The sequence below is a fragment of the Acanthamoeba castellanii genome, assembly GCF_000313135.1.
Source record: "Acanthamoeba castellanii str. Neff unplaced genomic scaffold scf7180000084603, whole genome shotgun sequence".
NCBI lineage: Eukaryota > Discosea > Longamoebia > Acanthamoebidae > Acanthamoeba > Acanthamoeba castellanii.
Window position 1 is genome coordinate 238,108 of NW_004457654.1, and position 24,636 is coordinate 262,743.

Here is a 24,636-nt window from a genome sequence, read left to right on the forward strand (position 1 = left end):
AAGCATCAAAGAACACAGCGAGAAGGTGAGGAATGGCGAGGGAGTACCGACTCTTGCGGACAGGGAGGATGAAGATGAAAGTGGTCTTCCGTGCGATGTATTGGTTTTCTGTAGACTTTTGTGTTCTTGGCCAACAAGAAAAGAAAGGGCAATAAAAATAAAATAAAATAACAAATGTCGCAAACCGGCCCGCTAGTAGTTGACGGACATCTTCAGCTCGCTGACGGGTGGCGCCGAGGGTGCGGCTTCGATCATGTCGCGACTTCGTCGAAGTTGTCGGTCCTCAGAGGGCAGCGCCAGGTAGTCCTCGGTCATGGCCCGCAGGAGTGGCCGCGACGCGCTTCTGTCGCTGTCGGTGAGGAAGACGGGGCGCCGGGTGGTGCGGGTCATCGGGAAGGTGGCGTCGTCGTTGGGCAGCCGCTTCTGGTGGCCCAGCGTGCAGAGCGACAGGAGGAACACGACCAGCATGACCACCACCAGCACCCCTCGTCCGGCGAACACCAAGAAGGCGGCCGGTCTGATGTAATTTTAGGTCCGATAAGATAGATCAGCGGCGCCAAACTCTGAGCGAGGGGAGTGGGTGGGGCGGAACCACGGGTGTGGCGTACGTGAGGTGTTGGCAGACGTTGACCTTCATTTGTTGGTAGAGCGGGTGGAGTGTGCTGCAGTTGGAGAGCTGCTCGAGGTGGCCGATCTCGTGTCGACTGTAGTTGAGCTGTTCCGTGAGGTTGTTCACGCACGGCTTCCGAAAGAAACAAGAGTGATCGAAGATGAGCTTTTCTATTCAAACAACGGCACCGATAGCCAATTGCTCAGCTGCCGGTGTGGGTGGCGTACTTGCGCAGCGATAACGACTGAGCTGTAGTTTTGCAGGGTCGCCAGCAGCGGATCTACTTCAGCCAATGCTGCGCGCACCTTGTGACACGCGTAAGACAAGTGTGTGTGCGTGTGCGTGTGCGTGTGCGTGTGCGTGGGCCGAGGGGTACCTCGTGAGTGTAGGGAAGCAAGGGGTTGGCGGCGGCGGATTGGTTGGTGCAGTAGACGTAGTAGGTCACGTATTCGGCCAGATCGGCGTTGTCGGAGGGCACCAGGGACATCGTGAAGTTGTCAGGAGCGGCGCAGAGATCGGAGGTAAAGACCGACGGCGGGAGGTAGACCACCATCTCCAGACCAGCGAAGAACAGCGCGACGTACAACATCACCATCAGCCTAAAAACAACATACTCATGTTAATCAATACATACTCATCACATAAATAGTTATAACATATTACATTCGCAACAGTAGTGTAAATAACACTTGCACATACCAGGTTTGCAGCCGCGGCTTGCAGATGGCGAGCAGGGAGAGCAGACAGGCCAGGAGCATCCAGGCGCAGGTGACGTTGAAGTAGATGAACCGGCCCAGCTCGACCTTGTCCACCACGCTTTCGATGGTGGGCAGGTAGTCGTTGATCTCGTTCTGGATGGTGTGGTAGGAGTCCATCTGGCCCGACAGGTCGTTGGTCTGCCTGGCCCAGTTCTCGTAGACCTCCTGATAGCCGGGCGGGACCACCAGGTAGTCCAGCACTCTGGCGAGCGCCGGCGCGACGTCGCTGCGGAGGAAGCCGGCGGCGGCCGAGGGGTCGAAGGAGTCGAGCATCGCCAGGAACTGGACGATGGTGCCCATCTCGAACGAGATCGGCAGATGCAGCTCGTAGCTGGCCTTCATCTACAACATCATCACCACGCAACATAAACTCAAAAATGAGACGCGCACACGCAGCTACAGTTTAAAGGGCACACGCGGCTACAGGCTAAAGGGCAGGGGGTACCAGCAAGGTGTCGCGGTTGACGGCGGCAGGTAGGCTCGCGGTGGTGTTGTATTGAATCAGTTTCTGCACCAGCTGCTGCACAGACGGCAGCGCGTTGATGGCGTCGCCCTTTGAAATGTAGGCTTGCTGCAGACAGCGAGTGATTTTCTTTTAGCGACACGCACACGCACACGCACACACGCACACGCACACGCACACGCACGCATAGCGAGAGCCTGGGTTACAGTACTTGGATCTGTTGTGCGAGTGATGTGACGTCGTCAGGGTAGGGGGGATTGGCGCCGCCGGCCATCACAGCCTGCACGAGCGACGTCTCGGTAGGTAGCAGCGACTGCCTCATCTGCTCTTCCACCGTCTTGAGGTCGCCGTAAAGGGCCTCGGTCGTGTTCAGAACTGTGTGTCGACACGCAGTCACGCAAGCGACAAAGAGTTAGTGAGACGAAGATGTGAGGGGAGGAGGCTCAAGTGGCTCTCGCGCAGCACGTACGCGGAGCGTGGAGTTGGTTGATGGTCGAGGTCAGCGAGACGAGCAGGGAAAATTGTGAGATGTCCACGAACTGGCCGAGCGCAACGCTGGCGTTGATATTGACCAACGCCGCTGCAACCTGCACCGGCGACCATCATCGTGTTACCCATAGTCCATTGACACGACACATAAGGCGCGATTCACAACAATACACGACTCGCACACAACCACAGAATAGGAGTTAAAAATTACCGAGGTGGTGTCGGGCAAGCTGGTGAGCGAGGCGTTCATTGCCGCCAGGTCCGAGTAGATGGGCGGCAGCGCGGCGGGCAGGTCCAGAACCTGTCGCTGAGCCCACGACTCCAACGCTGATCGGAAGCCTGGCCGCGTGCGATGCGATCAGCAAAAGCGGGCGACAGTTGCCTTTGGGGGCGTGAGATTGGGCGAGGGCACGCACTCGGTAGGTTGGGCAGTTGGTTCAGGGAGCCTGCGAGCTGGTCTGCCGAGACGCTGAGCGTCAGAACATCGTTTCTGGGGTGCATGCGACGATACGACACGGTCAGGGTCGGCTGAACGAGGGCCGAGCATGCGAGGACCACGACAAATAGCGCATTGTCGATTCCAGGTTTAAGTTCGCCGATTGCGTACCTGATCGCGGTGAATGTCTCGTTAAGCTGGCCGACCCCGTGCAGCCCCGCGCGGCTCATGTTCAAAAGCGTTTCCACGTTATCAAAGGCGCTCTCGACGTATTCTGCGTTGGGCGAGAGCGAGAGTGAGGCGACGTTCTCACAGTTGAGCAAACAGTGAGCAACGACAGTCCGTCGCCGTACTGTTGGTGTCGTCGACCGGTTCGAATGACTCGTCCACGTAGGTGAAGAAGTCGTAGGAGGCCAGCCACGTCACAACCACCACGCCACTTCGAAGTACAAACAACGACAAAAGTGTGAGAGGCGCTACGAAGAGAACGAGTGGTGCGAGGAGAGGGAACAAACAAAGGTCCGGTGGGTCGTACATTGCGGCCAGCATGAGGAGGAAGGTGAGCGCGTGCACGCATCGCACCCACGTCGGGGTTCGCCGGTGGCGCCTCACAGGGCCGCCGCGATACTCGGGCGTCGGGAAGGAGTCAAAGTCGTCGCTGTCTTCATGCTCCCTGTTTGCGGTTGTGTTGCGTGTCGTCATGTCAAGATGCGTGCGGCGTGTGATGTGGTGTGTCGGTGCGGTGCGGTGCGTTGAAGGAAGCGTTAGGTACCTCCGCGAAGCGCAGCAAGAGCGCACGCATTTGCGGACGGCCAGCAGAATGGCCAGCAGCAGCGTCAACGCGACCACGACCGCACCAGGCACCACAAACCAGATCATGGTCTGCCAACACGCACAATAAACACCACCCCGTTCGGTTAGGGCCAAACGGCGGAGAAGGAGAGGAGGAGGAGGAGGAAGAGCGATGATGGCGTGCGTACCTGGTCGTAGGACCAGGACTTGGGGTCGAAGCGGTTGTCCGCTTTGTGGAGCGTAAGGTCGAAGTGGGGCAGGCCGTGCAGGAACGACACGATGCCGTCGGCGTCGAACTCGTGGGTGAACGTGGAGCCCTCAACCCCCGCCCCGAACCCTAGACAAGAAAAATCACATGAGAGAAGACGAAGGTGAAGAAGAGCGAGAGGAGGATGGGTTTTGGCCACCACCAGTGGATGCATCCAGAGAGATGGAGTAATCAATTCATCGATGGAAAACGAAAGCGATAAGATGGTGCGAAAAAGATTGACGATTCAAGTTACCCGTAATGAGAACGGCGAACAGGAAGGCCAAGGAAGCCACATGGTGCGCCATTGTGGTGCCTTCTTCGTCGTGCACGTGCTCTTGACTGCCCAAGGGAAAGACGAACACAGTTCCATTTAATGAATTTCATTATCATTTTCCTCGTGCCGCAGTGGATACGGTAGTGACGGGAGTGAACATTGGACACGGCCACACTGCTTAGACAGCACCGCTTCCCACCCACACAGAGAAGGAACGCTGCACCAGGCGATGCTACAAGTTCGACACCACGGTGATGTAGCAAGCCATTTCGCCTCCCCTTTTGATGGTCGTTAGGCAAACGCTGAGAGCTCGAGGAGAGCCAACGGCGCACTGTACATTGCGGCTCGTGCCAACATCCTAGCTGACCACAGAGCCACAACCCACGAGCCACAACCCACGGAAATGTCTCATCGTGTGCAGAGTTGCGAGCAATGGTCGTTGAATGCGTCCACCATAGTACTCCCGCAACAAGGCACAACTTGAGTTCTCCAGTATGGGGCAGGAGAGCTGGAGTGATCGCAATAGGCTCTCCATTGCCGGGAGGTAATACCCATATGCTGGCTTAGTCCAGCAGAATGTGCGAATTTTCCAAGCTTTCCGTGTGGGCTGGCAGTGTTACAACTGACCAATGGCACCAGTCTAAAATCCCTTAAAAGCCCTGCTTGAGCCTGCTTGCTAATCAGCTCAACAACACACATCTCGACCAACCCAACCCAACCCAACCACACCACCCAAGGCTTTCAACCACCGATGACGCGCACTACCTTCACCTTGCTGGTCTCGGCCTTCCTCCTGGCCTTCGTCTTCACCGCGAGAGCCCAGTCCTCTCTATGGGTGCGCCCCGGTGGCTGCGACACCTCCACCTGCGGTTCGTCGTGCAACGGAACGTTCGAGTGCCCGCTCGACACCATTCAGGATGCCCTCGATGAGCTGCCCTACGGCGGCACTGTGCTCCTTTTCCCCGGCACCTACTCTGGCGAGGGCAACTCCAACATCACCCTCAAGGGCGCCCAGTACACCATCAAGTACGTTCTCGATACCCACCACGAGTACTTTGGCGACCTGTCGTTGATTACAGTTCCGGCACCTAACCGTTGACATGTGTGTCGCCAAGTCCAGCTCTGGTCAAGGCGTGCAGCTCGCCACCATCGATTGCGGCGGCAGGCCCGGCTTCACGGTCGAGAATGGCAACGCCATCATCGCCGGCGTGATCGTCAACAACTGCCAGAGGCCCGGTGGCAACGGCGGCGCCTTCTATACTCGCTACGCCAACATCGCCCTGCAGGGCGTCAAGGTGACCAACAGTGGGGCTGACAAGGGCGCGGCCTTCTACCTGGAAAACGGCAGCGGCACGATCGCCCGCAGCTACTTCACCTCCAACACGGCCACCACCACTGGCGGGGGCATCTACGTCACCGGCAGCCAGCTCGACCTCATCGAGTCCAACATGACCGGCAACTCGCCTAACGATATCGCTTGCGCGGGAGCCACCATCAACCAGCCCAGGCCCGCCATCGAGACCGGTGAAGTGGAGTGCCTCAGCGGCTGCAACTCTCCCCTCTGCTCTGCCTAAACCCTCGTACTAGGTTGAGGAACTACGTCCCTCAATACACCATCTCCTTCCAGACCTTTCTTCTTTTTCTATTTGTTTTTATTTTGTTTCTGTGCATTTGTGTTCTTTTTTCTTTTTCTGTAAATGGTAACGAGGACCACGGGCACGACCTTTCGTTTGGTGACTTGTGTCTCAACGCAGGAGTTGGTCAGGTTTGTCTTGCTCATCGTAATCGCTTGCAATCTTCAATTAAGGAGCAGGATTTTGTGCATTCACTCATCGCAACTTTTAGCAGAAAGAAAGATGGAGTCACAACCCACGAGCAGCATGGCCCCTGAGAAGAGGGACTTCACCTACATCGTCATCGGGTGCGGCGGTATCGGTAGCGCAGCGCTGTACTGGCTCTCCACTCAGGTCCCCGGCGAGGAGGTGCTCGGCATCGAGCGCTTCGAGCTGGGCCACCACAACGGCGGCTCGCAGGACCACTCCCGTATCATCCGCCTCAGGTACACCGCACTCTCTACCCGCACCCCCAACACACACTCTTGCCCACCCTCTTTTTTTCCACAAGTGATGACTAACTGGTGTTTTCCGGCTAGCTATGACGAGCAGTGCTACACGACGCTGGCGCCCCACATGTACACCGCGTGGAAGGCGGTTGAAGATGAGTCGGGCGTGGAGCTGGTCCACAAGACCGGAGCTTTGGTGTTCGGCCCCAAGTCCGGCACCGAGGTGGACAAGGTACGCTCCTCCCTCATTCTTTGGTACACAGGCCAATACCAATTAAGGACCTAGGCTCCATGTCCATACTGATCTGTAACCATCACGACAACGCAGTACATCACCACGATGAAGACCCAGGGCATGCCCCACACCGTGTTGTCCGGCGAGGAGGTCCGGAAGAGGTTCCCCCAGTTCAACCTGACCGATGCAGACCACGCGGTGTACCAGGCCGATGGTGGTCTCGTTGATGCTCGCAAGGGCAATGCGGTTCATATTTCCTTGGCGAGGGTATGTCACTTGAGCCACACAACACTCTGCCTAAGCAGCACCACTCACCATCTCTTTTTCATGTTGTAAGGCCAGGGGTGTTCGCATCAGTGCCAACACTGTTGTGGAGCTCATCCAGCCGCTCGGCACCGAGGGTGCTAAGATCATCACCAACAAGGGCGCGTTCAGCTGCAAGAAGCTCATTATGGCCAGCGGCGCCTGGACCAAGGACATCGTCAAGTCCAGCTTTGGCCTCGACCTTCCTCTGTGGGTCACCCAGGAACAGGTAGCCATCACGTGCTGTTCGCTCTCCCCAGCCTCTATAGTGATACTAATGGGGCCGTTGTTGCTGTCTGTCAGGTGACCTACTATCACACCAAGAACCTGCGCGCCTTCGCCCCTGATCGCTTCCCTGTCTGGATTTCGTACTACGACAAGAAGTGCTTCTACGGCTTCCCCGTCTATGGTTCGCATTCCCCCCCAATCCTCTCCTGGCCAGAAGCTGACTTGTGGAATGAATGTCTTGCACGCTGCTGCAGGCGAGGTGGCCACCAAGGCCGGTCTGGATTGCGGAGGCGAAGTTGTGACGGCGAACACCCGCACGTACGTGCCCGAGAAGAAGGCGGAGACCACCGTGACCAACTTCCTCAAGAAGTACATTCCCGAGTCGTGCGACGAGGTCGACTTCACCAAGACTTGCCTCTACTGCCTGACACCGGACAGGCACTTCATCATCGACAAGGTGCCCCTTCGCCGCGTTCAATCCTGATCTCCTGATCTCCCCCTCTGCACATTGCCTTACACCCTTCTTCAGATGCCTGCCTACCCCCAGGTGTCGGTGTTCGTCGGTGCCGGCCACGCCTACAAGTGGGCGTCCCTCATTGGTCTCATTTTGGCCCAGATCGCCGTCAACGGCCAGACCACCTACCCTATTGATGCCTTCAGGATCACCAGGTACGCCTCTCGCCTCTGTAATGTATCCAACTCTGCTAACGCGACATCAACCGTCAGGCCTGCCCTCCAGAACGCCAAGACTCCCAAGCTGTAAGGAGCCTCGGCCACGCGCGGTAGGCCGCAAGGCGTGTGCACCGACGCAGAGAGCTTCTTGGTGCACGTGCGTTGGCGCCAAGATGACGCGGCAGCCACTTCCCTCTGGCAAATTTCATTAATAAAACCCACGACGAGCTGGCTTCTACAACATCACTCACTTGCTCGACCAGCTCTCTCTAGATCCACACCACCCTGAGCATTGTTGGCTGGACATGTCCCGCACTCCCCTGATACCCACAGCCCAGCACCAGGTGAGCTGCGCCTGCTCTCGGGAAAATGGCGCCAATTTTATTTTTTGTTTTTGTTTTGTTTTTATGATTTCATTTTCACATCAACTGAAACTTCGCAGGCAACGGGCAGTTCAGCAGCTGATCTGGAGGACCCACCTCCCGTCTTCCACATGGCTTCGCTTAGGGCCTCGCGAAGCGGCCTCATGCATTCGACGATGAACGATCCCTTCCTGGATGCGGATGATTTGGGAGAGACTCCCCAAGACTACGATTTGCTCACCTCCGCCGATGAAGATGTGGTTCTGCGCCACTCGGCCTACATGCGACAATCCGGCACCTACGGCACCACAACGCCCCCTTCGATTATGACTTCAGAGAGTAGGATCAACGAAGTTGAGACCGATGATGAGCCGCCTGCCTCATTTCGCGCGGCGCCCATGGCCAATCTGCGAGTCCTTCTTCGAGGCGTGCTGTCGGCCAAGAACTTCAAAATCACCCTCATCCTATGCACGTTGGCCTTTGCAATCGGCTGTCTCATGTCGCAAGCTGAGGTGGAAGAGGAGAAGCACCTCATTGGCCTCTCCGCTGCCGTGCCAATCATATCCTTTCCCACCCTTCACCCTCCCCTCCATCTTCACTTTTCGTTCTACTACTCTGTCCTCTTCAATAGTGTCTCGGCTCCTTAACTCTGTTGTCAGCTACATGCTAGCCTATGACGCGAGTGAAGTATCGCAACTGGACGTCACGCTGGCCGCCCAGAAGCTTGCCTCCGAGACCGCACAGATCGCGCTGGAGCTACAAGGCTCTTCGAGCGATCTCCCCTCCTCTGCCGCGGGTAACTGGACCAAAGTCGAGGACTGGAGCGCGCAGCTCGATCCCGAGCACGAGCTCGAGGAAAAGCTGGAGTTTGAGCTCCACGATGTCCACTACAAGACCGTCCGCGTCGTGGTCACCACCAACAGCACGGTAAGTTGCTAGCTCGCACTGTGGTGATGAGGCGCTTTCACTGCACCTCTCTGAAACCTCTTACCGTTTGTCCATCCCTGCAGCTGCCCATTGCGTTGGAGTTGCACGTTTTGGCTGCGGGCGGCCTGGCCAAGCACCAGGTATCTCCACTCCTAATTGCCAAGGGTGCGCGTCATCAAAGACTCACGACGTTGCTACTCTCGTGTCCTTGTTCCGCGCAGGTGGTGATTGGCATGGCGATCTTGGCCATGGTCTACACCATGATCATTTTCAACCTTATCCACCACACGATTGCCGCTTTGATGGGCTCGTTCGTGGCTCTCGGTAAGTGCTTCATTCCATTTCACACCACCTCTCTCTCCTGCCTTACCTCCATTAACATGATGCACGTTCCCGTTATGCAGCCGCGCTGTCTATCATCCACGAACGGCCAAGCTTCGAAACTGTGGTGTCATGGATCGACTACGAGACCGTGAGCCTTTTGTTCGGCATGATGGTCATTGTGGGTGTGCTCACCGACACGGGCTTTTTCGAGTGGGCCGCCGTCCGAGCCTACAAAATGGCCAACGGCGACTACTGGCGGTGCGTACGCCGCCGTTGGATCGGCGTGCCGTGGGTACGCACTCACTGACTCTTCTCTCGATATCGTGCAGGTTGCTGGTGTTGTTGTGCATCTTGATGTCCATTCTCTCGCCCTTCGTGGACAGCGTCACGACCATGCTGCTGTTTGGACCGATGACCATTCGCTTGTGTTCGGTGATGGATCTCGACCCGCTGCCCATCATCATCGCCGAAGTCCTGTTTGCCAACATATCGGGTACCTCGACCGCCATCGGTGACCCGCCGAATATCCTGATCGTCAACGGCTTTAAGGTACGACGCATGCCACACCCGTCACGACACGCATAGCGCACACACACAGAGAGAGAGACTAATCGTGAGTTCCGCGTAGCACACGGGCTTGATCAACTTCGGTAGCTTTTCGGCGCACGTTGCGCCAGGCGTGCTCCTGTGCATTATTGGCGTGTTCATTCTCCTCAAGCGACTCTACCGGGAGCAGTTGAAGCGCCAGCCTGTCACACGCAAGATGCGCGAAATCGCCATCTGGCAGATGACCGTCAGCAAGATCAACGCCTACGACGGCGAGGAGGCCAAGATTGTCAGGAAGAAGCTCGAGGAGCACATCAAGAACCTGGTATCTATACGCCCAAGCTCTGTCTCTCATTTAACCCCCGACCAGAAGGGTCCTCACCACACACACCCACACACCCACACACACCAGAAAAACGTGGTGCGTGAGGGAAAAGCAGTGGGTAAGGGCAACCTGGCCGAGGCCGAGTATGTGGCGGAGATCGAGGGCAAGTACGTCATCACGAACAAGCCGCTGCTCATCAAGAGCGGCATCGTGCTCTTGATCGTGGTGTTTGTATTCTTCCTGGAGGCCTTCGTCGAGCTGCACCTGAGCCTCGCGTGGACCGCCCTCATCGGAGCCGTCGTCCTCCTCATCCTCGCCGACGTTCGCGACATCAACACCGTCTTCGAAAAGGTTTCCCCACGTGCACGCATACACATTGACGTAAAGTCTGCTGACCTGTGCTTCTTGTGTTTGCGCTCAGGTGGAGTTGGGAACGTTGATCTACTTCGCGGGCCTCTTTGTACTTTTGAAGGCGCTCGAGGAGCTGGGCGTCGTGCAGTTCATCGCCGACCACACCGCATCGCTGATTGGCCAGTTCCCTGAGGGTGCGTACACCAACTCGCCTTGACTCCAACAACAAGTTGAGCTAACCTGGTGCGTGCTGCGTGCAGGCAAAATTCGTCTAGCGGTGGCGATCACGCTGCTGGTGTGGGTCGGCGGCACGATCGGCGGCGTCATAGACAACATTCCCTTCACACAGACGATGATCCCCGTCGTGGCGCGGCTCGCCAGCGACGACATGGGCCTGCCCCTCACCCCGCTCGTGTGGGCCCTCGTCTTTGGCTGCTGCCTCGGAGGTACGTCCCCAGCAGCCTCACATTGGGGTTTTCTATTGCTTCCCCCCCCCTCGCTCGCTCCTGTTCTCACGCACTTCCTGGGCGCGCTCCTGGCACGCGACACACGACCAACGACACGCAGGCAATGCTACGCTGATCGGAGCGCCGGCCAACATCGTTGCGGCAGGTCTGGCAGAGCAGCAGGGCTACAAGCTGACGTTCATGCACTTCTTCCGCATCGGTTTTCCGTGCTGCCTCCTCACGCTTCTCATCTCCAACGTCTACCTCCTCGTCACCCATGTTCTCATCCCCTGGTACTGAGTTCTCTTTCTCTGGAGGACACCTGCAGCCGCAACTTTATGTCTTCAATGAGACATCATCATCCCTTCCTTTCTCTTTCTTTGTGGCCCTTTCACCAAACACAGTTCCAGAAAAAGATAAAAATGGATAATATATTAATAATGAATAAAACATATTAATAAAAGTAGTGAAGAAAATAAAAGAGATGCCAAGGAGACGCAGAGGGGGTGCTACGAAGCGAGCCCGGCCAGCGGAGGCACAGCAGCAGGTGGTGCTGGCGGCGGAAGCTGAGCCAAGGGAGGAGCAAGCTGCACAGGAGGAGGAAGACGAAGAGTGGGGCTGGTGCGACGAAGGCGGAGCGGGAGAGCTACCGTGGGAGGTTTGGGTCAACGTGCTCCAGTTCGTGTCGTGCGGTGACGTCGCCCGGTTCGGGCTCGCCTGCCGCCTCTTCAGCGCCATCGCCGACATGTACGTAGCGCCTCAGCCCGTGGTTGGTGGTCAAGTGCGCGTACTGACTACGGCGCCGCAGTGGCATGGTGTGGCGCACACAGGCCCGGCGGGACTGCTGGCGCGCGATGGAGCGCTGGGGCGAGGGTGTGGTGGACCCGGCGCAGGTCGGGTGGCGGACCGCCTACCAGGCCTACGACCGCCTCCACTGGGCTCGCCTCCTCGCGGCCCAGTCCAAGAGCCTGTACCGCCCAACAACACCTCCGTGTGGTGCACACGTACGAGTGTCCTGGTCTCTCCCTTACTCGCCAAAACAAACCAAAACAGGAGCGCTGGGAAAGCGGACAAGCTGGCCCGGTCCAAGCACAGATCGAGCTTCAGTGTGGAAGCAGACCTGTCGTGTTTCGCCGTGGACGAGCAGAGCTTCGCCGCCCCAGGCACGCAATGACCAATCTCTCTCTCTCTCTGGCGTGCGTGCGTGCGTGCGTGCGTGTGCGTCGCACGCGTCCTCGCCTGTACTAACCACCTTTGACGTACAGATGTGGTGGCAGTTGGAGTCTTCGGCAGGAACGCGACCAACGATTGCGTGGCCATCTGGCGCAAAGGTGCGCGCGCGGCCCTTGTCAGGGAATGCAATCTACTGCAGGCCTTGAATTGGAGCTGACTTGAGGGTGTCAGGCCCGCCCACGCCGTCGGCGCCGAAATGGGTGACCCGGTGGGATTTGAACGACGGCCGGGAGGGATGGCACCTGTGGCGCGGCGTCAAGGGCCACGCCAGCACCGTGAGCTGCGCACAATTCGTCGACGGCACCGATCGCCTCATCACCGGGTCGTGGGACAAGTAGAGCACGCCTCACCCGACGCACACGCACGTGCACATGCACACGCACACCACACACACACACACAAACACACACACACACACAAACACGATCACCACTCACGCCGCTGCTGTGTGCGCACCCAGAACGATCAAGGTGTGGCAGAACGTGTGCGACGAAGGCAAACAGGCGTCTTGCTCGACCACGCTCAGCGGGCACAAGTTCGAGGTCACCTGCCTCCGGCGGCACAAATCGCTCCTGGTGCGCTGCTGTTCAACCGTCCACTTGAGCGTCGTCTTCGCTCTTTCGGCTGTCTGGCTGACCCTTCTCTCTTTCTTCGTTCTATCGCGCGGTGGTGGGTGCTGCAGGTGAGTGGATCGCAGGACAAAACGGTGGCCCTGTGGGACCTCGAGGCCGGCAAGCAGGTGCAGTCATTCGTCGGCCACACGCACTTCGTCGAGGGTACGTTGGTACCCACACACTGTGCGACAGCATGCCTAACATATATATGGTATATATATATATGTTTACAACATGTAAAGATGTGTTGTTTGATAAAGAGGGCGTGCGGCTGATGAGCGCGTCGATGGACACATCCGTCCGCGTGTGGGACCCTCGCGCCGGACCGGCCGAGATCGCGCGCTACGTCATGAGCGCGCCCGTGCGCTCCCTGGCGCTGAACCACGAGGGCGACTGCCTTTACTTCTGCCCCAACCCGCACGACCACGACTGGATCGAACTGAGAGCTGCCGATCGGAAGGTCGCCAGGGCGAGGGCATCGTTCTGGAGCCCGCCCGTGCGCTACGCGTCCAAGGTGGCCCTGTCGCCCTTCCGCCTGGAGGCCAACACCGACTTCGCGGTGTTTGGTACGTGTGAGCTCAACCCGCAGCCTTTTCACGTCAATCGATTGCTCGCTCACTCGTGGTGGGTGGGGGGGGGGGCAGGTGGCTCGCTTGTATCGTTGCCGCCCGCGGGGGAGAGTGTTGGCACTGCATCGCTCATGTGCTACGACCCAAAACGCAGCGACGTCTTTGCTTTCGGCGGCCGGAAGGGGGTGTGCTGGACCAACTCCCAGGTCATCGTTACAGGTACGACGCGCACCGCACACGCACACGCACACGCACACGACAGCGATCTCGTTTAGTGCTGATCGACTTCGGTGGCAGCTGATACGACGCGAATCTGGATGGCCGACATGGGCGGCGGGAGAGGCTTCGCGACTGACCCTGACGCCGACGAGAACGTGCAGGCTCGCCGACGATTGCAGCCCGAGAACGGTGCGGGCAAGGCGGCCGCCACGCACCTATCCGCCTCGACGCCCACCAGCGAAGAGGTGGCCAGAGACGTGGCCCGCATCCAGCGACAGATCGCGGAGATCCGCAGGGGCAATCTCACCAGACGTCGATGAAGCCGCGCAACTTGGCATCACGATGAGACAAGAAGAAGGTTGGTGTTCGTGTTTGGTTGTGGAAGGCAGGGGACAAAATGTGACAGGAGGGGATGTGAATTGTGTGGTGTGTGTGTGGTCTAGAAGTGGATGGCCTTGTCGTAGGTGGCCATGGCAGCCTCCTTGACAGCCTCGCTCAGCGTCTGCATGCACAGAATGGTTCGAACTATGAGTGAGACACGGGCCTCGCGATGAAAGGAGGATGATGACGAGTTGGTGTTGGGTGGAGGGGCGTACGGGGTGAGCGTGGCAGGTACGGGCAACGTCCTCAGAAGAACCGCCGTAGGCCATGAGAAGCGTGGGCTCGGCAATCATCTCACCCACCATCTGCACCATCCGGGCAAAGAACGCAGGTATGAGCAGGAGTGGGACGGGAGAAATGATAGGAGGGAGGGGTCGTACCGCGCCGATCATGTGCACGCCGAGGACCTTGTCGGTCTTGGCGTCGGCGAGGTACTTCACGAAGCCCTCATCATCGTCTGCAACCACGTAAACGGTCGGCTAGTCAGTACTGACAAAGTCTCAAGAGTGTGAGACGATGAAGAAAAGTGTGAAGTTGAAGAGATGTGGGCATCATGGACTGATGAAAGAGACCCATGGCCCCCTTTTGCGGGGGGCTTGGGCCATCATCGAAAAAGAAACCCGTTTGCTTGCTGTGGCACCATGAAAATATGCCTTGGCCCAACTGAGAGAAGCCAAGGCGGCAAAAGTGGTGCGTGGCCAGAGAGAGAGAGAGAGAGAGGAAGGAAAGAGACGTGGAGCAGATGGCGGAGGAGGGAAGTAAGGTCGGTGCGTACCGTTGGTGCGGGCGCGGGAGTTGGCCTTGAAGGGGAACTTGCCGACCTTGTACTGGATGCCCTGAGCCTTGAGCTGCTCCTCGGTCTGACCGACCCACGCCACCTCAGGGTGAGTGTAGACCACCGACGGAACGACGTTGTAGTCAACGTGGCCATGGCCGCCTGTCAGAGAGAGAGAGAGAGATCGCGTGTACGGTGAGCAACGGCGTAGGAAAGGGCGCGTGGCCTTAGGTTTGGAAAGAGTGGACGGGGCAGCGCACCAGCGATGATCTCGACGGCGGCGATACCGTCCTCCTCGGCCTTGTGCGCAAGCATGGGGCCGGGAATGCAATCGCCGATGGCGTAGATGCTGGGCACATTCGAGCGGAAGTGGTCGTCGACCGCGACGCGGCCGCGGTTGTCGAGCTTCACGCCGACATTCTGCACGTGCGGCGGGGGGGGGTAGTTGAGTGGTCGGTCAACCAACGCCAGCAAACACGTCTGGAAAGGGGGCAGCACGCACCTCGAGGCCGAGGCCGTCGAGGTAGGGACGACGGCCGACGGAGCAGAGCACGACGTCGCAGGCCACCTCCTCGGTCTTGCCGCCATCGCGGGGCTCGGTGATGAGGGTGATCGAGCTAGGCTCGACCTTGGCGCCGGTGACCTTGGTGCCCATCTTGAACTTCATGCCCTGCTTGGCCAGGATCCTCTTGAACTCCTTACTGTGTGGGCAAAGACGATGAGCGAGCGCGTGAGTGGTGAGCTTCGTGCGTGCGGAGCGCCAACAGTAAATAGGTAGAGGCTCTACGTACGCGACTTCGCCGTCGGCGGCGCCGCCGCAGAGGTTGTCGGTGAACTCGACCACGGTGACCTCAGTACCGAGACGGCGCCAGACCGAACCCTGTCAACAAAAACGAAAAACGTGAGCAAGAGAATAGGAGAAGGAAAAGAAAGAGAAGAAGAAAAAAAGAAAGAAAGAAAGTTGAAGAGATGTGGGCATCATGGACTGATGAAAGAGACCCATGGCCCCCTTTGGAGGGGCTTGGGCCATCATCGAAAAAGAGGCCCGTTTGCTTGTTATGGCACCATGAAAATATGCCTTGGCCCAACTGAGCGGAACCAAGGCGGCAAAAGTGGTGCGTGGCCAGAGAGACGAAGGGAAGTCGAGTGAGAGAGGGTGCGCACCATCTCAAGACCGATGATGCCACCACCGATGACAACCATCTTCTTGGGGACCTCCTTCAGCGCAAGAGCACCGGTGGACGAGACCACGCGCTGCTCGTCAATCTGCAAGAGTCCAAGAAAAGCGACGTTGGCGATCATGCGTTGATCAAACGAGCTGAGCGTTTGAAAGGCGGGAGAACTGGGGGCGTACGGGAAGGAACGGAAGGCCGATGACATCCGAGCCGGTGGCGACGATGATGTTCTTGGCGCTGAGCTTCTTCTCACCGCCCTCGGCAAGATCAACGGTCACTTCGTTGGCGCCGGAGACCTTACCGAAACCCTTGACGTACTTGACCTGAACGTGCGGAAGCGGTCAGGCTTTTCCATTCGTGTGCGCGTGCGCGTGCGTGTGCGCGGTGTGGTGTGGAGCGTACGTTGTTCTTCTTGAAGAGGAACTCAATGCCGGAGGTGAGGCCGTTGACAGCCTTCTCCTTGGACTTCATCATGGCGCCGAGGTCGAGCTTGACATTGTCGACTGAGGAGGAGTGACAGCATCAGTTTTGATGCAAACAACGAGTGTTGTTTTACGGGGGGGGGGTCGTACAAACGATGCCGTGGTCGGGAAAGTACTTCTTGGTATCTTCGTAGATGTGCGAAGCATGAAGCAGGGCCTTGGAGGGGATGCAACCAACGTTGAGGCAGGTACCGCCGAGCTTGCCGCGCTTCTCAACGCATGTGACCTTACGCGTAAAAAATTGTTAGATCTAACCGTTTGGAAATCGATTGTTAATTTGTCCGGTTGTGGTACCTTGAGGCCGAGCTGCCCAGCCTTGATGGCAGCGACGTAACCGCCGGGACCACCTCCGATGACAATCACATCATCCTGCTCGGCAGCTGCTCAACAGTTGAGTGCCGGCGTCAATTAAATAAGCCCCAATCAAACCACCCACTACGCGGTATGCTAGGGAGAATGGCCACAGTGTCGAAATGGGCGTACCAGTGGCGAAACCACGCGAAGCGATGAAGGTCCTCGGGAATGCCCGGGAGGCAAAGACACCGCTGGCGGATGTGGGCACCGCGCTCCTGGAGGCCTGAATCAATCCTCTTCTCATCTTTCTTGTGTGAAATGGAAACCGTTGCTTCTCCGCGGGCTCTTGAGGGCTTCGATGTCGGCGACAGATCAAAGACAAGAAGTGCGGTGGCGCAAAGTGCAAAGAGGAAATGCTTCGAAAAAAGAGAACAGGGAAATCCCAGTTTTATCCGGACGCGACAGAGAAGAAATAAACTGTCGACGGTAGGCATCGGCTTTCTTCTTTCTTCTCCCTCTCTCATCCCCCAGAGTCACTAGCTTCGGCTTCTCAAAATCCAAAGCAATGGTAAGTGATTTGCGAATTCCTTCATGCTCCCTCCTCGCCAAGCTCCCCTCCCTACTATGCTGTTCTGTGCTTGGCCTTTCTGCAACGAATCGATCGCTTAAGACCTCTTAATGGCAAACGAAATACTGATCGATGATGTGTTAATGTAGGCCAAGCGCACGAAGAAGGTCGGCGTGACCGGTAAGTACGGTACCCGTTATGGTGCTTCCCTGAGGAAGCAGATCAAGAAGATGGAAATCACGCAGCACGCTCGCTACACGTGCACCTTCTGCGGCAAGGACTCCGTCAAGAGGACCGCTGTGGGCATCTGGCACTGCAAGGGCTGCGGCAAGACTCTCGCTGGTGGCGCCTGGGTGATGAAGTACGCCTCCCTCTTTGTCCCATTTCTCCTCATCCGTCATTTTCTTACTTTTGCTTCTCTTTCAGCACCACCGCCGCCGCTACCGTGAGGTCGACTGTCCGTCGTCTCCGTGAGATGAAGACCGCCTAAATTATTCGACCTTGAAAATAAATGTAGTGCGCTGGGTATCTCTATCAATTTTTGCTTCAATGCCTTTCTTGCATCTTAGTTGTCAGTCTTTATTGGCACGTAGGTGTTTTCCTCGTACATCTCGTTCATCTTTTCCTGTATGAGGGTCGCCTTGGCTGCGTCCACCAGAAGATGGGTTTCATCCAAATCCTTGATGATGAAATGATGCTCCTTGTCCAAGAAGAGCAGGAATTGCTTCATCGTAGCATCGCTGCACCACACCACCCCTGTCAGCTGTTGGTTCCTTGCGCAGCAGGAGGAGGAGCAACGCACCAAGTCACCAACACTCCTTTCGTGGCGTGTACCATTGGTGGCGTGAGAAGAATAAAGTGGTGCAGAGACAAGAAGCCCAGACAAGGCCCTTTCCTCAGAGGGCGCCTTGCTTTGTGCAACTTGGGCACACGACCAGCCAACTCTCTGCACCCCTTGTGCACACTCAAACCTAACAAGCAAGGGATAGCCTGTTTGAAGGCAACCACCGGAACCTTCTTCAATCACAAAGAGCCAAGCAAGCTCCCGGACATCATCTTTCCGCAGCACAACCATAAGGCTAAGCCACTTGGCCTTCAAAAAACAAGAACCACTCTTTACCCCCAACGGGGGGGGGGGAAGGAGGGCTGGCCTGCCGGCGGTCACGAGCCATTGCCTTTTCTGCGTTTAATTCAAGGAGCCAAAGCGGCCAATGGGAGATTACAGGACGGCGAACAAGGAAAAGCCGATCCGCCTTGTGTTCGTTTAAAGTTTTAGTGTACCGCCAGTCGTCACCACACACGATCCGCCTTGTGTTCGTTTAAAGTTTTAGTGTACCGCCAGTCGTCACCACACACGATGAAGATGCGTGCCTCTGCCACGCTTCTCCTGTGCCTTCTTGCCGTGGCCGGTGTCTTCGCAGCGCCCAAGTTCGTTTCCCTGTTCTAGTAGCACCCCCCCCCCAAACTAACACGTTCATTCAGTAAGTCCGCCTTGCGTTCGTTTTTTGAACTCATCGACGAAGATGGAAACGGGATGGTCACCGCCGCTGAAATAGGTACCTCTCAAGCTTCGCTCTTCGTTCTTTTTTTTTCCTAGCTGACCAGTAAGTACCGTCCAGCCGCCCACTGGATGAGGGTCGAGGGCGACGAGCTGCTCCCGCACGCGCAGGCCCGACTCTCGAGCGGACTCCACAAGCTGGTCGTATCGAAGCACGACGCGGACGACAGCGGCGCCATGGAGTGGGAGGAGTGGCAGCAGGCCTACGGCCGCCTCGACAAGGCCGAGGGCCTGTCCGGCCTCCACAAGCGCGACTCGATCACCTCCGTGGTACGTGTCGCACGCGCGGAACTTTCTCTCCACATTTTTGAATATTGAATATTGTGGCCATGCGAACGTGGGCCACGAGGCCGCGCATACCGACCATTCCTCCGAAGAACACGACAAGGAAAGAATTTTCATACCCGTCAACTGACGTACACCACACTGCCACCACCTACACACTATACACCAGCAACCCCAACAAGTGCGCTTGGCCACGACGACCAAGCCCGCCACGGAGATGGTCATCATGTGGATCACCAGCAGTACGCGCCGCACCATTCTCTCACCCACGGAGCGATGAAGCACTGACCCATTTCCTGCTGTGTGCTGTCGACAGCCCTTTCGACGAACCCCGTCGCCGAATTCGGTCTGGCCAACTCGACGCTCCGTCAGCAAGTGTCGGGCACCTGGACCACCTACAACGCAGGCGTCCTCGGTACACGCATCTTCCAACAATCAATCACACCACGGCACACAGCACACAGCCCAGCTAATCAGCGTGGGCTTGTTCGCAGGATGGTCGGGCCACATTCACACTGTCACCCTCCGCAACCTTCAGCCCGCCCAGACCTATAAGTAAGTGTCCGATGGAAATGCGTGCTGTGTCGTGCTGTTGCCTCGCCTTCCCCACTCCTGGGAGCTAATCGGAGTTCGCCGTGTGTTTCCGTGGCATCAGCTACCGCGTGGGCGACCCCACCCACAACGCCTGGAGCCCCATTCACAGGTTCTCCACCATGGACCCCCACCAGACCGAAGTCAGGATTGCCACCTTCGGTGACATGTACGTTCGCCTCCATTCCTCCCAACCATGCGGTCACCACACATCCCGGTTTCCCGCTCACCGTGGCGATCTCTCGTTTTCATTTCACTTCGAAGGGGAACTGTGATGCCGATGGGATTCGAGGTCACCAAGCAGATGATCAAGGACGACGCCGATATCAACTTCCAGCTGATCGTTCACGCTGGCGACATTGCCTATGGTGGCGTCTCCCACGAGTGGGAGTTCGAGGTGCGTCCCGCCCCCAAGCAAACAATAGACTCCAGCCACTGACACACCGTTATCTCGTGCAGTACATTTGGGATCTGTGGGGCGAGCAAGTGTCTCCTCTGGGAGATCACATTCCCTACATGGTCGCTGTCGGTACGCAGCACGCACACACCACGCACGCGCTCGCGCATCCTCTGACCGCCAGTATCATCTGTATACTATGCAGGCAACCACGAGAAGTACTACAACTTCACGTCCTACAAGGCGCGCTTCAACATGCCTGGCCACCAGAGCGGAGGCATCGATAACTTCTACCACAGGTACCCCCCCCCACCCCGGTCGCGCCTCGGCTCGGCCCGAGCATAGAGCTCATTCTCTCTCGTCACCCGACGTCGCAGCTTCGACTACGGTGGCATCCACTTTGTGAGCATCTGCACTGAAGTCTACGCCTACCCCTACGAGCGGGGCTCTGCCCAGTACGCCTGGCTCGAGAGGGTACCCCTGCACCCGTCCTCCGACTGTGATTCTCTCACCCTCACCCGATTCGCTCACGTCGGCCCGCGAATCAGGATCTGGCCGCTGCCAACGCCAACAGGAAGAACTCGCCCTTCATCATCGTCGTCGGCCACCGTACGAAATCCCCGCCAGCCCTGCACCACAGCTTTTGGTTAATTCTGCCCTCAAACCGCGTGTTTTTTTATAGGTCCGATGTACTCGTCGGACAAGTCTTCCGACAGCGGTCCGCTCAAGCGCGAGCTGGAGCCCCTTCTCAACAAGTACGGTGTCGACCTCGCCATCTGGGGCCACATGCACTCCTATGAACGCACCTGGCCCGGTACGAGACACACCACTCTACGCTTTTCCAATTCTATGCTTGCGGGTACCATGGCTCACCTCGCTGCTCTTCGCCAGTCTTCAACAACACGCCGTCGGTGACGACCGGTAACGTGTTCAGGAACGTCAACGGCACCATTCACCTCACCATCGGCACTGCCGGGTACCTCCTCTCCACCTCCAAGGCCGCAATCGATCTTCTCCATCGATCGACTGACTCACGCGTTGTGTGTTGGCAAACTCTAAACAAAAACAGAGCGTTCAGCGACGAGGCCTGGGTCGAGCCGTCGCCCGTGTGGTCGGCCAAGCACATCGGAACCTTCGAGGACGTTGCCTACGGCTACGGTTCGCTCTACCAAGCACTCATTCCCTTTCAGGCACCTGACCGTTGAATCAACTAACATCGTTCATGATGATGAATGGTGGCGACGATGCAGGTTACCTCCACAAGCTGGACAACAACAGGATGCGCTTCCAGTACAGGAAGTGGGATACCGGCAAGGTGTGGGACGAGATCTGGATTGAGCGGACCACGCACTGATGCGCCACGTGACTGTCTAGTGTCGTGTCCTAGAATGAAATTTTGTGTACTACCTCTTCTGAGCAGACGAGACTCTCTTCGGGAAGTCTTGACCGCTCCCTCCCCTCTTATGGTAAACTGGACGAACTGCTCCTCCTCTTCTTGTCCCAACTCCAAGTTTTGGGCTTCTGATGACGTCAGCAGCCGCCACAGGCATTTTGCTCATAACCACTTTTGGCTCGAGATGGAAGCGGCAGGAGTTCTTCCATCTTCAACTTCTGATGCCTCGCCCAAGCAGGCTCTTCTGTCCCTCCTCACTATTAATGGTATGCATGGGCAATTCATTTTATTTATAAATTCGACGTTAATCCTCCGGTCCGGCCTAGTTTAATCCTTCATCTCGAATGCACAGATGTGTACGAGTTTGAAACAATTGACGGCATTGGCGGCTTCGGTCCCACTACGACATGGCTGCACAGGGAGCGGTCAAGGGCCACACGCAAGGTTCAGTCCAGCCTTTTGCGCCACACGACACCCGTGTTGACGTGTTGGCGTCTCCGCCTCGTCACGACAGGGTGGACACTCGCTGTTCTTCGTGTGCGGCGACTTCATGTCGGCATCTCGTCTGGGCAACGTCCACAAGGGTGCGCACATGGTCCATCTCTTCAACGAGATGGGCGTCGACTATGGTACGATCGCCCTCGCGTGACGCACACCGTGGTTCTCGACCTCTGACACCGATGTCTCTCCGCCTTGTTGCGTGCTATTAGTCGTGTTTGGCAACCACGAGTTCGATTTTGGCAACGAAGTGCTTCGCACACGGATTAAAGGTAAAGGAGTGTATTGTGCACACAGTGAATCCACCACGTGACCAACCCGCATGCGACGCGCGTCATTGCCGGCGCAGAGTCCAAGTTCAAGTGGCTCGGTACCAATGTGCTGACGCCCGAGGGCAAGCCGTTCGGAGGTTCCAGCTGGATAGACGTTCGCGAATACCCGCTGAGGGGCAACAATGGCGATGACGGTACTCACCAACGCGCGCCCGGGTCATTGTCGCCGGCGCTTACTCACCCCGGGTGCTTTGTTGCAGTGCTGCGAGTGGGGCTGTTTGGCGTCTGCACCTTGGCCACCCCGAACCTTTCGTTCCCCGACGCGGATGTCACCTTCGCACCCATCATTGCATGTACGCTCTTCAATCACCGGCCACGTTCGTGCAATGCTCACACGCACTTTTGTTGGTCCGCCCCTCCCCCTTGCAGCCGCCAAGGACGCGGTCAAAGCTCTGTTGGAGGAGCACAAGGTGGACGTCATCATCGCTGTCACCCACATTTCCTTGCCGCAGGACAAGGAACTAGCCACCAAGGTCCCGGAGATCGACGTACGCACTTCCGCTATCCACCGCACGACTCGAGTTAATGTGTCGCTCTCTCGTGCGTTGCTGGCGCAGATAATTATTGGAGGCCACGACCATGTGCCCTACTGTCTCTTCGAACACAAGGTGTTCATCATGAAGGTCGGCCAAAACGCAGAGTACCTGGGCAGAATCGACATCAACTACACCCGAAATGATCTTGCCAAGCCCAACGCCCAGGGCCGTGAGAAAGGTACATCGTTCTGTTGCTTCTGTCAACAACTCTACCGCGCGGTTTCTGAGAGTTGTTTTCGTTATCGTGTGCTGTGTGTCCTTGCGTACCAGGGTTCATTTCACTCGACTGGAAGGTGAAGGCCAACAGAAGAATCCCCTCTGATGAGAGAATTGACGCTGTCATCAGGTACTGGCTTATGTTTGCGCGCCGGCTACCAATCTGTTGGCGCGCAATCCAGCTAACCCAGTGAACTGCTTTCAGGTCGTATACGGAGACGCACGACGAAGCGCTTCGCCAGCCCATCGCCACTGTCGTCACCGCGCTCGATAGCACACAAACACGGTACGTCGAGCATTGGAGTTGCCACCAGCACCAACATTTGATTGACGAGCCTCTCCTTCTCAATCAAAGGTCAAAGGAGTCAACAATGGCCAACTTCCTCACCGATGCGCTGTGCGAGACATTCAATGCTGATGTACGCCCGACCGTTTTTGCTGCGTTGTGTTTTGAGAGCCTGCCTGACGGTGAATCTCTCCCAGTTGGCCATAATCAACGGAGGGTTCATTCGAGGAAACAGGGTCTACGAGCAGGGCTACTCGTTCACTCTGGGCGATGTGGAGCGCGAGTTCCCCTTCCCCAAGAAACCCTTCTTCATCGAAACACTCGGTATGCCAGCGGCTAGCCCTTGGTGCTCGTGGTGGTGATGATTGTTCATCTTTCTATCTCTGTCGTGCATCAGGCAAGGAAATCTGGGAGGCTCTCGAGACGGGCGTTCGCGCAGTGGAAGAACGGGCTGGGTTCTTCCTGCACCTTTCGAAGGGTGCGCCACTAGCCCCTCCTTTTAGTGAGTGTGCACTAGGCAGTTGAGCCTGACTGCTTCCCTATCTGTGCACAGGCTGGACCTACAGTTTTGACCCGCGGAAGCCGCCAGGCCAGCGCATCATCAGTGTACAGCACAACGGCGAAGATTTGGCACTGGACCGAAGTTACAGAGTCGTGGTACGTGCGTGTGTCTTGTTGACGGAGTCTTTTGGTCCGCCATGCCACTTACGCATAGGCGGCGTGCCGGCTTCGCGATCACAGATCACTGAGTATATGCGAGGCGGAGGCGATGGCTTCGAGTCACTCAAGCGCGGCACGGTGCTCAAGACCAGCGACCTCAAGATAAGCGAGATCCTCACCCGGTACATCATCGACAAGAAGGAGATCGCGCCCGTCCTCGAGGGCAGGGTTGTGTATATTCACTGAGCCCCTTTGGGGAATCACCATCACGCCAGCCCTTCAGCTTGGTCATCCACCTTCATGAGCGGTGTGTTATGAATGTGTGATGAGCCGTGGTCAAGGCACGTGAAGCACGACGGGCATTGCGGGATGATCCTGTGGGCTGCCCTGGGCACTGTACCGGCTTGTGTGGTCGAGGGTCAATGGACCTCAGCCCTCCACCAGCTCGAAGTGGTTGGTCTGCACCACGGTCAGCCTGAATTTCCGCCGCCTGTCATGATCCCTCTTCGCACGCCTGAAGCGATCACACAGGGTCCATCACACAGGTGGCCAGCTGTGAGCACTGGCCCATTTTGATTCTCACCTTCAACTGCCTGGGCTGAGGGGAAACAACAACGGCGACAGTGCACCGCGCGAGAGGGACCATAACGACGAGCATCATTTTTTCTACTTTCTTTCTTGGCAATCAATCGCGTGGCCGAGGGAAGCTGGCTGCTGCATC

The 24,636-nt window shown here is 57.3% G+C and overlaps 10 protein-coding genes across 10 annotated transcripts; 7 read left to right on the plus strand and 3 right to left on the minus strand.

The window, feature by feature from the left end:
- Positions 1–192: 192 nt before the first annotated feature.
- Positions 193–4,103, minus strand: ACA1_068620 (uncharacterized protein; the record flags this gene model as incomplete). Its single annotated transcript, XM_004352754.1, has 15 exons — positions 193–517; positions 609–742; positions 987–1,209; positions 1,310–1,710; positions 1,814–1,939; positions 2,043–2,206; positions 2,301–2,418; positions 2,532–2,659; positions 2,737–2,810; positions 2,928–3,030; positions 3,110–3,195; positions 3,292–3,429; positions 3,529–3,638; positions 3,737–3,885; positions 4,052–4,103. 15 exons carry the CDS (start codon positions 4,101–4,103, stop codon positions 193–195), a joined length of 2,331 nt encoding a protein of 776 aa, XP_004352806.1.
- A 720-nt stretch (positions 4,104–4,823) lies between these two features.
- Positions 4,824–5,646, plus strand: ACA1_068630 (polymorphic outer membrane protein; the record flags this gene model as incomplete). The annotated part of the gene is made up of 2 exons (XM_004352755.1): positions 4,824–5,098; positions 5,193–5,646. 2 exons carry the CDS (start codon positions 4,824–4,826, stop codon positions 5,644–5,646), a joined length of 729 nt encoding a protein of 242 aa, XP_004352807.1.
- Positions 5,647–5,928: 282 nt separating this feature from the next.
- Positions 5,929–7,663, plus strand: ACA1_068640 (sarcosine oxidase; the record flags this gene model as incomplete). The annotated part of the gene is made up of 8 exons (XM_004352756.1): positions 5,929–6,131; positions 6,225–6,366; positions 6,463–6,636; positions 6,707–6,901; positions 6,976–7,081; positions 7,155–7,357; positions 7,430–7,569; positions 7,627–7,663. 8 exons carry the CDS (start codon positions 5,929–5,931, stop codon positions 7,661–7,663), a joined length of 1,200 nt encoding a protein of 399 aa, XP_004352808.1.
- A 447-nt stretch (positions 7,664–8,110) lies between these two features.
- On the plus strand, positions 8,111–11,153 carry ACA1_068650 (Citrate transporter; the record flags this gene model as incomplete). Its single annotated transcript, XM_004352757.1, has 12 exons — positions 8,111–8,406; positions 8,454–8,485; positions 8,566–8,861; positions 8,945–9,001; positions 9,083–9,185; positions 9,266–9,443; positions 9,515–9,734; positions 9,814–10,056; positions 10,144–10,407; positions 10,478–10,601; positions 10,668–10,853; positions 10,975–11,153. 12 exons carry the CDS (start codon positions 8,111–8,113, stop codon positions 11,151–11,153), a joined length of 2,178 nt encoding a protein of 725 aa, XP_004352809.1.
- Positions 11,154–11,337: 184 nt separating this feature from the next.
- ACA1_068660 (Fbox domain containing protein) lies at positions 11,338–13,808 on the plus strand (the record flags this gene model as incomplete). Its single annotated transcript, XM_004352758.1, has 9 exons — positions 11,338–11,600; positions 11,662–11,849; positions 12,119–12,184; positions 12,258–12,420; positions 12,547–12,661; positions 12,769–12,862; positions 12,961–13,266; positions 13,345–13,488; positions 13,567–13,808. 9 exons carry the CDS (start codon positions 11,338–11,340, stop codon positions 13,806–13,808), a joined length of 1,581 nt encoding a protein of 526 aa, XP_004352810.1.
- A 119-nt stretch (positions 13,809–13,927) lies between these two features.
- Positions 13,928–16,899, minus strand: ACA1_068670 (dihydrolipoyl dehydrogenase; the record flags this gene model as incomplete). Its single annotated transcript, XM_004352759.1, has 13 exons — positions 13,928–13,990; positions 14,085–14,174; positions 14,250–14,326; positions 14,645–14,806; positions 14,905–15,064; positions 15,147–15,345; positions 15,436–15,524; positions 15,809–15,910; positions 15,999–16,142; positions 16,222–16,322; positions 16,392–16,527; positions 16,596–16,681; positions 16,785–16,899. 13 exons carry the CDS (start codon positions 16,897–16,899, stop codon positions 13,928–13,930), a joined length of 1,524 nt encoding a protein of 507 aa, XP_004352811.1.
- A 261-nt stretch (positions 16,900–17,160) lies between these two features.
- On the plus strand, positions 17,161–17,653 carry ACA1_068680 (ribosomal L37ae protein family; the record flags this gene model as incomplete). Its single annotated transcript, XM_004352760.1, has 3 exons — positions 17,161–17,163; positions 17,313–17,524; positions 17,590–17,653. 3 exons carry the CDS (start codon positions 17,161–17,163, stop codon positions 17,651–17,653), a joined length of 279 nt encoding a protein of 92 aa, XP_004352812.1.
- Positions 17,654–17,728: 75 nt separating this feature from the next.
- On the minus strand, positions 17,729–18,000 carry ACA1_068690 (RNA polymerase II transcription factor B subunit 5, putative; the record flags this gene model as incomplete). Its single annotated transcript, XM_004352761.1, has 2 exons — positions 17,729–17,903; positions 17,966–18,000. The coding sequence occupies 2 exons, from the start codon at positions 17,998–18,000 to the stop codon at positions 17,729–17,731; spliced, it is 210 nt and encodes a 69-aa protein (XP_004352813.1).
- A 526-nt stretch (positions 18,001–18,526) lies between these two features.
- On the plus strand, positions 18,527–21,348 carry ACA1_068700 (Ser/Thr phosphatase family superfamily protein; the record flags this gene model as incomplete). Its single annotated transcript, XM_004352762.1, has 16 exons — positions 18,527–18,591; positions 18,646–18,719; positions 18,783–18,991; positions 19,176–19,248; positions 19,323–19,421; positions 19,501–19,561; positions 19,662–19,766; positions 19,862–19,994; positions 20,057–20,126; positions 20,200–20,293; positions 20,372–20,468; positions 20,543–20,603; positions 20,677–20,808; positions 20,886–20,970; positions 21,064–21,152; positions 21,245–21,348. The coding sequence occupies 16 exons, from the start codon at positions 18,527–18,529 to the stop codon at positions 21,346–21,348; spliced, it is 1,551 nt and encodes a 516-aa protein (XP_004352814.1).
- Positions 21,349–21,937: 589 nt separating this feature from the next.
- On the plus strand, positions 21,938–24,161 carry ACA1_068710 (5'nucleotidase, C-terminal domain containing protein; the record flags this gene model as incomplete). Its single annotated transcript, XM_004352763.1, has 12 exons — positions 21,938–22,016; positions 22,235–22,351; positions 22,418–22,510; positions 22,587–22,705; positions 22,775–22,931; positions 23,024–23,099; positions 23,175–23,255; positions 23,325–23,388; positions 23,453–23,579; positions 23,653–23,733; positions 23,809–23,912; positions 23,997–24,161. 12 exons carry the CDS (start codon positions 21,938–21,940, stop codon positions 24,159–24,161), a joined length of 1,263 nt encoding a protein of 420 aa, XP_004352815.1.
- Between the last annotated feature and the right edge of the window lie 475 nt (positions 24,162–24,636).